Raw genomic sequence first — 16,156 nt, 5'->3', positions numbered from 1 at the left:
TGTCTTTCAATAACCCTCATGTTGCAAGACTGACAAAATATGCTAAAGTCATCAACATAGAGGGCACAGTTTACAGTTGGAGGAAGTTGTTCTGTGATGGAATTGACTTTGATGGCAAAAAACGTGACACTTAATACTGATCCTTGTGGTACTCCCTCCTCTTGGCTGAAGGGACGAGATAGTGAGGATCCCACACGAACTTGGAAAGATCGATTGGCTAAAAAGTTTTTAATAAAAATGGGGAGTTGCCCCCTAAGGCCAAGGCTATGCAGATCTTTTAAGATGCCAAATCTCCAAGTTGTGTCATACGCTTTCTCCATGTTAAAGAACACCGACACCAAGTGTTCGCGTTTTAGGAAAGCATCCCGGATGGATGCTTCCAATCTAATAAGATGGTCCAAAGTGGACCGGTTCCTTCGGAAGCCGCACTGGATGTTGGAGAGAAGGTCATTTGTTTCGAGATACCATATTAAACGAGAATTAACCATTCTCTCCAGGATTTTGCACAGACAGCTGGTCAGAGCAATAGGACGATAATTGGTGGTGACTTTTGGATCCTTTCCTGGCTTAGGAAAGGCAAGAACGATTGCCTTTCGCCAGTAGTCCGGAAACTGCCCTTCAGTAAAGATTCTGTTATACAGAAGGAGCAGACAATCCATATATTTTGGTGAAAGATGTTTAATCATTTCATAATGGATGCCATCTGGTCCAACGGCACTTGCTTTGGAAAGAGCGAGGGCTCTTTTCAGTTCCTGAATAGTGAAATCCCCGTTGTAGGGATAAATGCTCTTAGATTTAAAGTTAAGTGCCTGTTTTTCGATTTTATATTTCAGGACCAGGAACTCTGGGGAATACGAAGATGTTGCAGAGATGTTAGAGAATGTTTCCCCAAGAGCATTGGCTATTGCAGTTGGATCTGCAATAGCGCATCCATTATAATCTAGGATTGAAGGGTGGGATGTATATTTCCCCTTCATTTTCCGGATTTTATCCCAGACTACCTTAGAGTTGGTAGACTGGTTAATAGATGATGTAAAACGGATCCATGATTCCTTTTGACTCTGATGACGGATGTAGCGTGCTTTGGCTCGTGCACGTTTGAAGGCTATAAGGTTGTTCGTGGTAGGATATCGGCGAAATATCCCCCACGCTTTGTTTTGAGCCTTTTTTGCTGCTGTGCATTGTGAATTCCACCAAGGTTTGGGAAATGGTGGAAACCGGGCAGATGTTTTTGGAACAGCATTCGCAGCTGCTTGGACAATATTTTCTGTGATGTACTTAACTGCATCATTGATAGACTCTTGACTGACTGTGCTAAGATGAAAATTTGCCTGATGTTGGAAGGCAGTCCAGTCAGCCTGATCAATCTTCCACCGTGGTAACCTGAAGGGAAGACATGGTCTCCCGCTGTGTAACGAGGTTATCACAGGGAAGTGATCACTTCCGTATGGATTCTCCTCCACTTCCGTATGGATTCTCCTCCACTTCCCAAGTGAGTGAAGGGAGTAGAGAAGGGGAGCAGATAGAGAGATCAATGGCAGAAAAAGTACGGGTAGGCATGTGGAAGAAGGCGTTTGTTCCAGTATTTAGAAGGGAAAGATCATTGTCATTGAGCATACGCTCTATGACTCTTCCCCTTCCGTTGATGTTAGCACTACCCCACAGGGTGTTATGTCCGTTAAAATCCCCGAGAAGTAAGAAAGGGGGAGGCAGCTGCGTTAGAAGATCATCAAGGTCTGCCTGGGAGATGTCAGTCCCAGGTGGCAAATAAATGGAGCACACAGTTAATAAAAATCCCACTGAAAGGCGAATTGCAACAGCCTCTATGCTGGTTGTAATTAGCAAGGGCTGCAGTGGGGTCTGGTTACCCACAAGGATAGCCACTCCCCCATGTACAGAGCCATCCTCAATTCTATCCTTTCGAAAAACTGTGATGTTGTGCATGGTGGGATCATCATTTGCCTTTAGATATGTCTCCTGCAAGCAAAAGCAAACTGGCTCGTGCTTTTGCAGGAGGGCCTTGATGTCCTGCAAAAGTTTCGCCGGAATCCACGACAATTCCATTGTAGGAATTTAGCCATTATTTTGGCTTGGTGGGTCCATCAGGTGGCTTCCGAGGTGCTGAGGGCTTACTTTTATCAGTCTTGGATTTATCTTTTTTGGGGAAGAATGGACGCTGTCCCGTGTCCATTTCTTCCTCCGCAAAGAGTTCCAAGACTGAATCTTCGGGTACCTCCTTCTGCTCGACATCCATGTTTTCTTGGGTTCTAGGAGGGACATCCCCTTTTTTATTCTTATCTTTCATAGTTACCTTTGTTGCTTGTGGAGCATTAGGAGGTACCGATATAGGAGTGGCAGCTCATTGGTCCTTTTGTGCAGGTTTTGGAGAACTTAAAAGATATCGCGCGATGGGAGTGAAAGACTCCTTTGGAGGAATGGTCATGTCCGTCTGAGTTCCGACGGAACATCTCCCTGCTACCTTCTGGGCGTAGGTAGGTTTGTTAATATTCAGGGGTTTGACCGATTTCCTCGCCTCCTGGTATGATATATTTAGCTCTGCCTTCAGCCATTGAATTTCTTTTTCTTCTTTCCACCTCTGGCATGCTCGTGAGTAGGCCGGGTGTTCGCCTTCACAGTTAATACAGGTGGGTTTTGCGGCTGAACATGCTGTTGTTTCGTGGTCCTTTGCACCGCATCGAGCGCATGCAAGGACTCCACGGCAGGCCATTTGAGAATGTCCATACTTCTGGCATTTAAAACACCGTAAAGGGTTCGGAACGTATGGACGCACTGAACAGTTGATGTATCCAGCTTTAATCTCGTCAGGAGGTTTAGGAGAGTTAAAAGTCAGGATAATGCTCCTGGTTTTAACTATTTTTCCATCCCTTCGCGCAGTAATTCTCTTGACGGCAATAACTCCCTGGGGTTTTAATTCGGAGCAGATTTCCTCCTCGGTTACGTCGAGAAGGTCCCACTCCGAAATGACACCTCTCGATGAATTGAGTGTTCTGTGTGGTGTCACCGTTATAGGTATTCCTCCGATTGATGTTGTTCGGAGTAGACGTTCGGATTGCCTGTCATTTTTAGTTTCAATTAAGAGGTCTCCAGAACGGAGCCTCTTAACTAATTTGGGAGAACCTGCTAACCCATCTAACCCTTTTTGAATGAAAAAGGGCGACATTTTACCAATCGGTTTTTCACCGGTTGAGTGCATGATTAGGAACCTTGGGACTGGCTCTGATGGTAATTCGGTTCGCTGCCTCTTATTAGCAATAATGCTATCTGATTCTCTGTCTAAATTTTCAGATAGGGACCGGGTTGGGGCCCCTGAAGGAGTAAGTTTATCAGGATTCATAGAGATTTTTTATTTGTTCAGTGCCCAGGCTCCCCAACCACCACGGAGCCCAAAGGGACGCCCACTACCCGGCATGCAATAAATGCGCTCGGGAGTGAGGCGCCAGGGCTACCCAGACACTATACCCGCACCGCCGCCAGCCTGAATCCTGTCCCTCGGACCATGAGGGTAGGGGCGTGGCATTGACACGGTTGACCCTCGGAAGCGAGCCTACTAGCCGATTGATCCTAGCCGGGCCTTCCAGGACCACCCGTCTTGTCGAAGCAGGGGCCAAAGTGGTGTATTGAAGCTGGGCCCCTCAACCACCAGGATCCCCCTTTCCGAATTTCCACGGGTCGCAGCGCACGGCAAACACGCCGGATTCCATTGATGTAAGCCTGGAACCTGGGCTGTGGGCGTTGGATCCCAGTGATGCTAGTCTGGAAGTCCAGCAGCGTCACTGGGAGGTCCCCTCACCACGTACAGGTGCCCACGTCGAGGGGGAGCAGATGGGCTGAGAGTGGCAACTGAAGTTAAACACTGACAAATGTCAAGTACTGCATATGGGAAACAGCAACCCCAGAGTAAAGTATCAATTGTGTGGTACTACACTGACGGTGGTAGAGAATGAAAAGGAGCTGGTGATAATTGTGCAGTCAGATATGAAGTTTTCTGAGCAGTGCAGACGGTTTGCAAGAGTAGCTCATGGTGTCATGTCAATGACATACAACAATTTTTCCGGCAGGGATAAGGATGTGATTATCTCCTTGTATAAGGCAATGATCCGGCCACACCTTGAGTTCTGTATACAGGTCTGGAAGCCTCATTTTAAGAAGGATGTAGAGCTGCTAGAACGAGTACAGAGAAGGGCAACAAGATTAGTGAATGGAACAAAGGGTTGCTTTTACAAAGAATGACTTAAGTTCTGCAAATTACAGTGCTGGAGAGTAGGCACCTGCGAGGTGATCTGATTGAGGTGTACAAGGCCCTGAATGGTTTGAGCATGCTCAATGCTGATGGGACTCTTTCTCTTGCTCAGAATAATCACCCGAGAGGGCATAAATTCAATTTGAGGGAAGACAGTTGTAGGATAGATGTGCGGAAGTTGTAGACATTGATAGCTTAAATAGATTCAAGGCAGACTAAACAAACATTTGGAGCGAGTGGATGGGTGAAATGAGAAGATATATATATATATATATGGTAATATATATTTTTTTTCTCTCTCTCTTTTTTTTTTTTTTTTTTTTTTTTTTTTTTTTGGCTGATGCTGTATAAGCTTGCTTTCTTGCATCATATGCCTATGCTAATTCTGCTACCCCGATATTATTATTATTGTTGTTGCTCTTATATTATTTCTCCCTGATTGGGGGATTCCACTCCATGATGGATACTGCTACCAAGTACACAGGGTGGTTGTAATGTCTGGTGTTACTGTCAGTCGAGGAAATCTGTGACTATCCTACAGGTGTTCAGGATTGCGACTTTCTGGAGTTCCTTGTAGGTGTTCTCTGGGAGACCTATTGCTGCTAGGCTGCTATGTAGTCTTTGGTACCATACCGGTGATTGGGATGGTTGATACTTCTTGCATATGCACATCTCCTTGATCTCATGTCTCAGGTTCACGTACTTCCTAATTTTTTCCTTATGGGTTTTTGGACATTGCTAGTGTTCGGCACTGTTATGCCACTCAGGTAGATAGCCTTTTCCATCTTGTCCACAAGTGTTATGTCTGGTCTGTTGTGCAGGATGGTCTTATCCGTTATTATGGCATGATCCCATTACAGCTTGTGGGTTCGGGTCTCTAGTACTGCCTAGAGTTCGCACTTGTAGTATGGTACACTTTCTTTCGTCAACTGATATTTCCTCGCTAGTTTCTGATGTATTATCCTGGCTACCTTGTCGTGTCTATGAGTGTACTCAGACACGACCAGGCAGCAGGGTGATCCAACACATCACCTTGCACCACGCGGTGATGTGCTGGATCGTTTCCGAGGCCAGGTGGCATCGTCGACATGTGTCATCTGACATTTCGGGCTCCTTTGCAATGTATTTTCTATAGTTTCTGGTGTTGATTACCTGGTCTTGGATGGCCAGCATGAATCCTTCAATCTCGGGGAGGAGCATCCCGCTTGTGAGCCATTCGTTGAAAGCAATGTTATCGATGTGATCTTGATGGAGGTCATTGTAGTGTCTGCCATGGAGTGTCTTCTTTGCCCATCTTTCTAACTTCGTTTCTTGTACCATCTGGGCGGGAAGGGTTTCCTCAGTTAGGTTGAGTGGGGTATACCACTTATCTATCTTCCTTATGGCCTGGTGGAGTGGTGCTGTGTTGTTCTTGAAGTAATCCTTCAGGTTAACTATTGCTGTTTTCTGTTGTTCTATCAGGCCCCTTCCTCCCTCTTTCCGAGGTATTGTTATTCTCTCCACTGCTGACTTCAGGTGGTGTTGGCAACATCTTAGTCATCATTGTCCTTGTCTTTCGCATGATATCTTCTAGCTCGGTGTTAGTCCAATCTATGACCCTGAAGGTGTATGTTAGTACTGGAGTTGCATAGGTGTTTATGGCTTTAACTGTATTCCCTCCGTTCAATTTTGCTTTCAGCAGGCTTCTGAGTCTCTGATGATATTTTTCGGTCAGGATTTCCTTGTGTTCTAACTGCTCAGCCTGCATCATCCCTAGGTATTTGTAAGTTTCTCCTTCTGTCATAGCTTCGATCTCTTTACCAGTCAGCAGCTGGTAGTTTCAGCCAACTAATTTTCCCTGGTGCAGTGTGTGGGTCTGGCATTTTTCTAGACCAAATTCCATCCTGATGTCCTTGCTGAATTCTTCGTTGATCTGGAGTAGTTGCTGGAGTTGCTTCTCGGTTGCCGCGTAGAACTTGATGTCATCCATGTACATCAGGTGGGTGAAGGTGTACAGGTTCTTTCTTCCTTCTTTGAGGTTATATCCATACTTGCTGCTGTTGAGCATGGTGGATAGTGGGTTGAGTGCTAGACAGAACCATAGTGGGTTCAGAGCATCTCCCTGAAAGATTCCTCCTCTAATGGGGATTGGCCTGGTTGTAACGTTCTCAACCTTAATGTTGGTACTCCATTTCACCATTGTTGCTCCTAGGAAGTTTGTCACTATCGGATTGACCTTAGATCTTCAGGGTCTCTATTAGCCAGCTATGAGGTACGGAGTCGAAGGCCTTGTGGTAATCGATGTAGGCTGTGTATAGGTTGCGGTGCTTCTTGAAGGCTTGCTCCATAACTGCGGCATCTATGGTTAATTGCTCCTTGCATCCTTTGCGCCTCTGCTTGCATCCTTTCTGCTGTTCGGCCATTATGTTCTGACTCTCTACGTGGTCTGATATCTTTTTAGTTATGCATCTGGTCAGGATCTTGTACATTGTTAGGAGGCATGTGATTGGCCTGTATTTCACCGGGTTTCTTGTATCTTCATCTTTAGGCTTCAGATATGTGACTCCTTCAGAGAGAAACTTCGGGATTGTCTCCGGATGCCTTATCATTTGAGTGAACTGCTCTGCTAGGTGCTTGTATGTGCAGGTGAGCTTCTTGTACCAGTAGCTGTGGATGTTATCAATTCCCGGGGTTCACCAGTTGTGGGTGTTCCTGATCAACTGTTTTTCTTCTTCTTATCGAATCTCCCACTCTCTCATCTCTTGTATGTCCTTCATTTTCTTCTGTTCTACTTCTATCCGGGGTGCTCTGCTGTTGTGACTTATTTCATTGCTCCAGATATTTCCCAGAACTCTTCAATCGTCTTCTTCTCGGGTGGTCCGTTTCCTGCTTTCTCATGTTCACCCAGTTTCCTGTAGAAGGCTCTTTGGTCCTCATCGAAGATTCAGTTGTTTATTTTCCTCTGGGAGCTCTCTTTTTATCGGTGTAGTCTCAGCGAGAGACTACACCGATAAAAAGAGAGCTCCCAGAGGAAAATAAACAACCGAGGAGTTTCTGCTTCAGTGTGTCCAAGTATTCTCCTATTCTCTGATTTCTGGTCTCGTGTTTGTTGTGGACGTTCTTCACCTTTCCAATCAATTTCTTACTTCTATTACCCTGTTGGTACTGGATCAACTGACCTATTTTCACTCTTAATTGTTCCTTTTGTTTTCGGTTCTTCTGCAGCTGGTCTCTCGTTTCTTTTCCATTAATTCTAGTGGCTGCTATGGCAGCACAGTATACGGCTGTGTGGATAGCCTCCAGCATCGCACCATTTTTGTCAAGGTAATGTGGCATTATTTGCCGATTGAGGTGGTCTTTACTCTCCACAGGATTTTATTTGGCTTCTGTTAGGTATCACGTGGGTTCTTGTGTGGTCCATTCCTTCGAATTCTGTTAGGGCCTTCTTCCACTGGTCTTCTATTCTGAATATCATGACTTCGTCTCTTTCCAATTCGGCTACTCTGGGTTGTATTTCTTCTTGCTGTTCCTCCTCTGGTTCCATATTGACCATATTCTTTGTACTTTGTAGCAGATCGCTGACATCCCGCTTGATTTTTTCCAAGATGGCATGAGCTATTAGGTTCTTCGTGATGATGGTTCTTCTTTGGTCTGTTAATCGCTGTTCTGTGACCTGAATATCCAGGTATTGTTCCAACCACTTGGTATGTAGTCGCAACCTGTACATTGTCATATCGGTCTCTAGCCTGGTTATTTCATGGTATGCTCACACGATGTACATATTCATTTCAATGCTCCACTTCATGCGTTGGCATTTTCTTCCTTCCTGGGTGGTCACTAGCGCAGTTGCACAGAAAGCACTTCCAGTTGGTATGCAGCGTACCAACTGGAACGCTGCAGCGGGAGTATGGTTTCAGGCTAAATTAATGCATTTCAATGTCCAGGAATAGATTTGATTGAGAATGCATTTATAGTGAGGTTTTTCAAGTTGATACCTAACATGTTGCTTCTGTTATATAATAAATGCTTAGAAGAAGGACTGTTTCCACTGAAATGGAACATTGTTTTATTGAGGCTAATTAGGAAGCCTGGGAAACCTTTATTTGAGCCTAAGTCGTACCATCCAATTGCTTTGTTGGCTAATCTGGGGAAAGTGTTAGAGAGGTTAATGGCAATACGTTTACAAGAATTGTTAGAATGCCATGACAAGATTACACCTAGTCAGTATGGTTTTACACCGGGAAAATCATGTGAGGATGCTCTTTTGGATTTTCAAACATACATTTCAAACTCTGATTCAAAATATGAACTTGCTATATATATATATATATATATATATATATATATAGATTTTGAAGGTGAGTTCGACTCAGTATGGTGGGAAGCAGTTATACAGTTTGTTTAGGAGTTATTTTTCTGAGAGATATGTGACTGTAAGGTCTAAACATTTTCTCCTTCAAAGACAAATTACGCGAGGTTGCCTCCAGGGCTTTGTATTAGGTCCTTCCATTTGGAATCTGGTGCTACAGAACTGGCTGGTTCGACCACAAGTAAATTGTCATGTGATAGCTTTTGCTGATGATGTCACATTAATTGTGGCAGGTCGATCACGACAGAATTTGGAGCAAAATGCAAACTGTGTAATAAATGATATTAATACCTGGGCACAAGGATTTAAGCTTACCATTAGCCCCCCCCTCCCAAAGACCAAAATGATGCTTTTTAAAACAAAACTTGATTTAGGACGACCGCCGCAAATAAAATTAAATGGGAGACAGTTGACTATGGTTTCTGAAACTAAATACGTGGGGCTCATTATTGATCACAAGTTGTCTTATTATGCGCATATAACCCATCTACATAGCAAGATCAGGAAATTTGCCAGCTATATTATAAGAGTATCAAGAGCAGATTGGGGTGTGTCCAATAAAACTTTATTTCTATATTATAAGATGGTATTTCTGCATATGGTTACATATGCAGCGGGAGTTTGGTCTCACAGAGTGGTTCTTGTTAGATTTCAGGCTAAATTAAACTCACTGCAAAGAACTAGGTTTCTCAGTATATTAAGGGTATGTAGAACTGTAGCTATGACTGCACTTCAAGTGATGGCTGGGGCAGTCCCCTTGGATTTGTTCGTGGCTTATCGAGGGCTGTGCTATGGCATTAAGAAGAAAATACCTACCAGACTTATTGGCATAGAAATTGATATAAATTCTGATATTAAGAGGGAGAAGAGAAGATGTTTAAATGAGATTGTTAACTTGTGGCAAACAAGATGGGACACCGTATCTTCTGGTCGAGTGACAAAGAAATTTATTCCAGATGTTACCTTTTTAAGTGACAGAACAGTTCGAAGCTGGTTTACACCAAGTTTACAAACATAATTTTTAGTAACAGGTCACGGCTCGATGAAAGTGAAATTATTTCAATTGGGACTTTCGGATACAGATCTCTGTTTTTGTGGTGAGGTTGAAAGTTGGCACCATATATTATATCTGTGTACATTTATGATAATGTCAGGGAAATAATCATGAAAATGAGTTATGTCGGGAAGAGATGTTCTTATCTAATAGGAGTGTATTTCAATTATTCCAGGATTTTGCAAAGGGGGCCTTTGAATTGAGGACATACCTGTTAAACAGTTGAACCAGAATAGTGTGTTGGAAAGATTACTAGAGTGTGTCCAGAATGCTCAAGAGACTAATGGTGATGATGAGGAGGATTTTTATTATTTTATTTATTTTTATTATTATTTATTTTTATTATTTTTTTATTTTATTATTATTATTATTTTATTTTATTTATATATATATATATTTTATTATATATATATATATATATTTTTTTTTATTTTTGGATTGGGACCCCCAGAGGGTTTTTTTTTTTTGTGTTGTCTCATAACCTGAGACCTTATGCATCCCATCTACTGGAACTGGCCCACCTTCCCCATGGTGTGGACGAGTATCTAGAAGCAGTCTTCCTGGTGATAGCTGCTTCTAGGTAGCCAAGAGGTCAGCATAACACAACAACACAACATACATTAACTGCACGAGCATTACACTATTACACACTGGCCTGTTTTGCAGTCTGTTCAATGTACAAAGAAACGAGGTGGATCTGAACAGACGTTCTAGGAGCCACCCTACCTATACACACACGTCTAGCCTGGTTATTTCATAGTATGCTTGCATGATGTACATATTCATTTCAATGCTCCACTTCATGCGTTGCTGTTTTCTTCCTTCCTGGGTGGTCACTAGCGCAGTTGCACAGGAAGCACTTCCAGTTGGTGGGGCTGGATGGTCTTGCCCTTCTCTTGTGGTAGCCTTACGGGGGACAGCGCCACTTGCTCCACTGTCTTGCTCGGGAGACTGTCTCCAACTTTTCGAACCGACCCCTCTGCTAAGAGTGACTTTATCCTGAGCAACACTCGATGCAGTATGAATAATATTTATCTGCGACATAATGCATCATCCATCTATGGAAATGGACTTGTTTAGCTTGGGCTTATGTCCAGTGGTTTATTTATTTATTTATTTAGTTCTTGCGGGTGATGCCAGATGGTGCCACAATATGCCTCAGCCATCACTCCGACCGTGGGGAAGGTAAGTCCAATGGGGTAACTTTCGTGGTTTTTTTTTTTTTTTTTTAATCATTTAATATTATTATTATATCGGTCTCCCAGCATAATAGAGCCGCGTTTGCTTCCACCAATGCAGGATTCGAACCCGGGTCCATCAGGCTGGTAGTCCAGTGTCTTAAACACTGGACCATCGTGCCCCTCTATTATCATTATTATTAGCCATATGGTGCAAGGAAGCCTGAGGCTTATACTGTACCAGCCAAAACAAAAAAAAATTCCTGAGTTACCCTGAGAGAGAGAAAGAGAGTGAGAGAGAGAAGTAGAAAGGAATCACCAAGAAAGAGAAGAATGATGATATTCAGCTCAAGACCCTGGGTGTGCCAAGCCCATACTCACCAGATGTAAGCCCCTGGGTTGATATCAAGGATGAAGAATTTGAATACAGTGCATACAGAAATGTATGCAATGTATTCAAATTCTTGCACTGTATTCCTTGCTTTCTGTATTCCTTGCACTGTATTAGTTCATACAGTGCAAGGAATACAGAAAGACAGGCAAAACAGGAGGGGGAGAATTATAATCTTGATTAGGAAGCACATAAAATCTAAGACAGTAAACTCAGCTGAAAATGATGGCAGTAGGATAGAGTGCAAAAATTGGCTTTCAGCTAGAGAGCAAGTGATTGTTGGAACAAATTTCCAACTGGTGTTGTGGAAGTGTTGGTTTGAATAAATTTAAAGAAGGATAAGACAAATTGTTAGAGGGAGATATACAGATGACTTGTATGTTTTTTTTTTTTTTGCCAATTTTATATAAGCTTGCATCATTTATCACTACTAGTACTTATATACAGTAAAATACACCTAATATTAACTGGAATGAATGCATTAAAATTAATGTATTACAAATACTGTCATTCATTCTTATCAATATTAGGGAGGGGAGTGATACTATAATAAATGGTCCCTCATAAATAATGTCATCATTGCACCAGCATAAAAAATCATAGAGCTAGGAGGGATGGGTGATTATTTGGGTTGACACATCTCTGGGTTGGTCCTTCACAAATTTGATTTCTCAGGACTCCTTTCATTTTCTGGTATTATATTGTCTTAGAAATGTTGCATCAGCATTTGAGAGTTTGAACAAAGAAAGCACTGTGTGCAAGTGTGCACACGCACACAAAGCAAAAAAACTTTCCAAGTATTTTTAGTATTTTTATATTTTCTAAGCTTTATGTGTTGGATGTTTTATATTTTACATTCCCAGTTTCAATATTTTGGGTTTATATTTATAACTTGTTTGATCTGTTTAGTCAGCATTCTTTCAAAACTTATTTTTTGAAGTGGCAGTAATTTAAGGTTTAACTGGAACACAATGGCAGTTGGATAAAAAAAAAGAATAAAATGTTTAAAATAGCTAATTCATATGGATTCATTATTCATTCCTTTAAAAAATTTATTATTTTTAATTAAATATCTCTTTAAGGTATATTTTTTATGGGTCAAGAGATTATGTTTTGTAGGATATGACTGAAGTCGACCCTTACATTTATGAAGGTATTTAACGTAATAAGATTAATAAATAAAATAGGTATATTAAACTCATTTTAGATAGCATGCGGATCTATTGCAATGGGTGCAGAGAAGGGCAACAAGATTAATGAAGGGAACAAATGGGTATGCATATCAAGAAAGGTTTCAGTTCTGCAAACTACAGCATCTGGAAACCAGGCAAGGAGATTTGATTGAGGGGTTTAAGGCCTTGAATGGATTGAACTGAGCAAGAGGAAGGATGCCATGGCCATTGAATAAGCCATGGCTTCCTTCCTCTTGCTCAGACAACATATGAGGAAGAACTGATTTAAATTGAGGAGGTCTGGTTGCAGGATAGATGTGTAGACATCTATCCTGTTTTCAGCCAGAGTGTAGTTGATTATTAGAAAAACTTCCATCTCGTATTGTGGACGTGAATAGTTTGAATAAATTAAGGAAAACCAGACTATTAGAGGAGTTGGACAGGTTATGTGGAGAGTGGCAAGTTTTTTTTTTTTTTGTTTTTTTTTTTTTTTTGGTTGATGCTTTATAAGCTTGTTTTCTTACATCATTTTCCACTATTAATACTAATACTGAAAATTAAAGTGTGAATAATTTCAACATTCTTAAGTATGAAGTTACCACATGATGAATAATAAACATTAAATTTTGTAATACTGTAAGCTTTTATTTTAGTATTACAATTCATAATTCAATCTTACATTATTAGAGGTTCTTTATCCTACATTTACAAATGCATGGGGATTCTTGAAATTCATAATACACTAATACATTTCTGTTGAAAACAGATCATAAACTAAAGTGATTTTAATTCTTACCTGATAAACTACAAGTCTATGATAAATTCCTTTCTTCTTCATTAATTCCTCATGAGTACCCAACTCATGTACCACACCACCAGAAATAACAATTATTTTATCTGCCGTCCGAATGGTAGACAGTCTGTGAGCTACAACAAAAGTAGTTCGACCTTGTCGTGCCTGAATTTTAAAAAATGTTAACACTGGATTTGCTCAACTTTTTAAATTTTAAAGTAGTTTTATAATATTCTTTGTACATATTAAAAAGAAAATGCTCAAGATCCAATTTGTAAAAATTTTGTTACTTTTTAAGAAACAAAAGAAATAACTAACCTGATCTAATGCTGCCTGCACTGTAGCTTCACTTTCTAGATCAAGGGCAGAGGTTGCTTCGTCTAATAGCATTATCTTAGGATTACAAATAAGAGCTCTGGCAATGGCAATTCTTTGTTTTTGTCCTCCACTTAATTGAGATCCTCTCTCACCAATCACTGTATTATAACCCTATGAATATAAATATAATAATGAACAAAGAATATTAGATTAATGAAAGACAATGAATTCTAGAGTACAACAAAGTGCAAAGTTTTCCATCAGAATGGAAAGTATTAAAAACTAAAAATAAAACATATATAAGATTAAAAGGATAATCTAGATATCAGCATGCCTAAATTGTGAATACATGATATAACTGGCATACAAATAAGTGTCAAAATTTTGTAATGTTATTAGCTTCAATTTCTAGACACATTCACACAAATATATACACCGGTGTTCAAAGAAAGTGCATCACCTAGGAATTTCACATTTCTAACCCTTTTTTGTGATGGTATGTTACATTAATGACTAGCATCACAAATAGAAATATAAACAAAAGATTTATTAATAGTTAATTAATAGGCAAAGCTAAGTAATATTTGACAGGTGTCCTCAAAATATTCCAAAATGAGCATTTGCAACCTTTATACAACGGTCACACATTAAGCTCTCAGCTGCCCAACCCTACACCAGAGCCCACTCTTGTGCATCAGCTAACACAGCAAATTCACAATAATGTACGTCCCACAGGAGGTAGTTATTACCAGTGAATATTTTCAGGGAAACAGGAAATATACTATGCAAGAAGGATAGTGGCATAGGACCAGGGTGTGTCCGAGAGGGGCAAAAGCAGATGACATTGTAAAGCAGATATCATCTTGTAAGAGAACAAAAGGTTGTTTGTTATTTGGTTTTAAGGAGCATTAGCAGCTAAGGCCATATTTCTCCAGGGATATGCGGTGGTCATTCCCTGACCTTTCCACATCCTCCGTATTTGGTGTTCGTGAGCTCAAACCCCGGTCTAATCAAGAAGCGTATGCTATGCACTGCTGCTCCTGCCCACCTGGCTATGGAGGCACCAAGAAAAAAAGGTAATACTGTTATACACAGCACTAATGACATCAAGAGTAGGATATCTGTGGACGTGCTTAACAAGTACAGGGTGATGCTGAGAAAAAGTCACAAGTTAGATTTAAATTTGAAAATGTGCAAACTGCCCAGGCATGATAGGAGGAAGTATATGATGAGAGCCTTGTTAAACACTTCAGTCCTGGAGGGATTATGCAAGGCTCATGGGGTAGAATTTTTCTCAGTGTGGTCTATGCTTGTTAACAGGAGAGACTGCTTCTACAGGGATGGGATACTTAAATAGAAAGGGTGCAAGAATATTTTTTGATGCTATTGAGGCAATTAAGTGGGTCAGACAACTGCTGACATGGGGGGGATACACAGACTAATAGATTAACAATAGCTGCAGGCCGAGGTGAAAGTGATTCTTGCACTATTTCTATTGAAACATGCAGCAGCCTGAAAAGCAAGGTGCCATGGATTTCAAGGCCTGCTGTGGCTCATCATGGAACAAGTAAATAAATGGTCCATACTAGAGTAAGTAAGAGTAAGAACAACAGGTGCATGTATATTTGTATGTACACAAATGCTAAGAGAACAGTAAATAAATTTGATAATATTTGAAATGCTAGTCAAATCATCAAATACAGACATTGCATGGATATCATCACAGATATAAGAGGTGCAGCTTTTGAATATGAGGAATGAAATGTGTACAGAAAGGATAGTCAGGATGGGAGGGAGGGTAAAGACAATTTTTGTTGTCTAACGTTGTTCCCAACAACAAATTCTAAATGAGAAGCAGCATACAGCAAAATAATCATAGAAGTTACTCTCTTCATACCAACTAACAAATACAGTTCAAAGCTTAGACCAAAATGGATCTCAGGCAAATAAACACTTATGTTTCAGAAAAAGAAAAAAAATCACATATCACGAGGTCAAGTGAGCATGGGAGGCTATGTTAAAACAACAGTACAGCCACTCCCCGACTTATGTAAGGGTTGCGTTCCGCAGAACTCTACTTAAGTCGAATTTTACTAAGTCGGAATTTCCCTAAATGCTTATGCAGCACTTGCAACTATGCTCGCTGAATTTGATTGAAGCAAAAAAGAAATGTTTGATGAACATCTAAATATAATTATTTATTCAATTTTTTTATCTCGTGCAGGAAAAATCACAAAAGCATACAAAATTAAGAAAGTGTGCAATTACAAAAATTTCGAAATTATAAAATTACAAAAAAGAGGGAGACAGGCATAACATCAGTAAGTTTTACTTCTTGAGCATCATCACCAGAATCAACATTTTCAGCTGATAAGTACACCACTGTATCTTCATAAATACATCTTGCTTTTGCTTGACGGGCACTTGTTTCTGAATCTGATTTTCCATCCATATTATTAATAGCTTTTCCATCTTTGATATAGCACCTAAATGCTGTTTAGTGATCACTGTTGATCCTTTAACATGTTCTTTTATACTTGCACTGTCCTTTAAAATAGTATTCACTGTTGAAGCAGCAAGACCTAATTCCCGTGCAATAGATGACAAACTTTGTCCTGCTTTTTACTTCTTAATCATTTTC

The 16,156-nt window shown here is 40.7% G+C and overlaps 1 protein-coding gene across 1 annotated transcript in view; it reads right to left on the bottom strand.

The window, feature by feature from the left end:
* Window positions 1-16,156, bottom strand: part of LOC150090694 (ATP-dependent translocase ABCB1-like) — a 382,558-nt gene that overhangs the window by 194,195 nt on the left and 172,207 nt on the right. Inside the window, exons 11-12 of the mRNA XM_090369148.1 lie at window positions 13,516-13,686; window positions 13,201-13,362 (exon numbers count right to left, since the gene is read on the bottom strand). Of these exons, the coding sequence (XP_090225274.1) occupies window positions 13,201-13,362; window positions 13,516-13,686 (333 nt within the window). The remainder of the gene's footprint in view (window positions 1-13,200; window positions 13,363-13,515; window positions 13,687-16,156) is intronic.

Source organism: Mastigoproctus giganteus, chromosome 1 (assembly GCF_048544385.1).
Source record: "Mastigoproctus giganteus isolate SK-2022 chromosome 1, ASM4854438v1, whole genome shotgun sequence".
In the NCBI taxonomy this organism is placed as follows: Eukaryota; Metazoa; Arthropoda; class Arachnida; order Uropygi; family Thelyphonidae; genus Mastigoproctus; species Mastigoproctus giganteus.
Note: the sequence above shows the minus strand (reverse complement) of the source record. Positions and strands in the feature narration are given on the sequence as shown.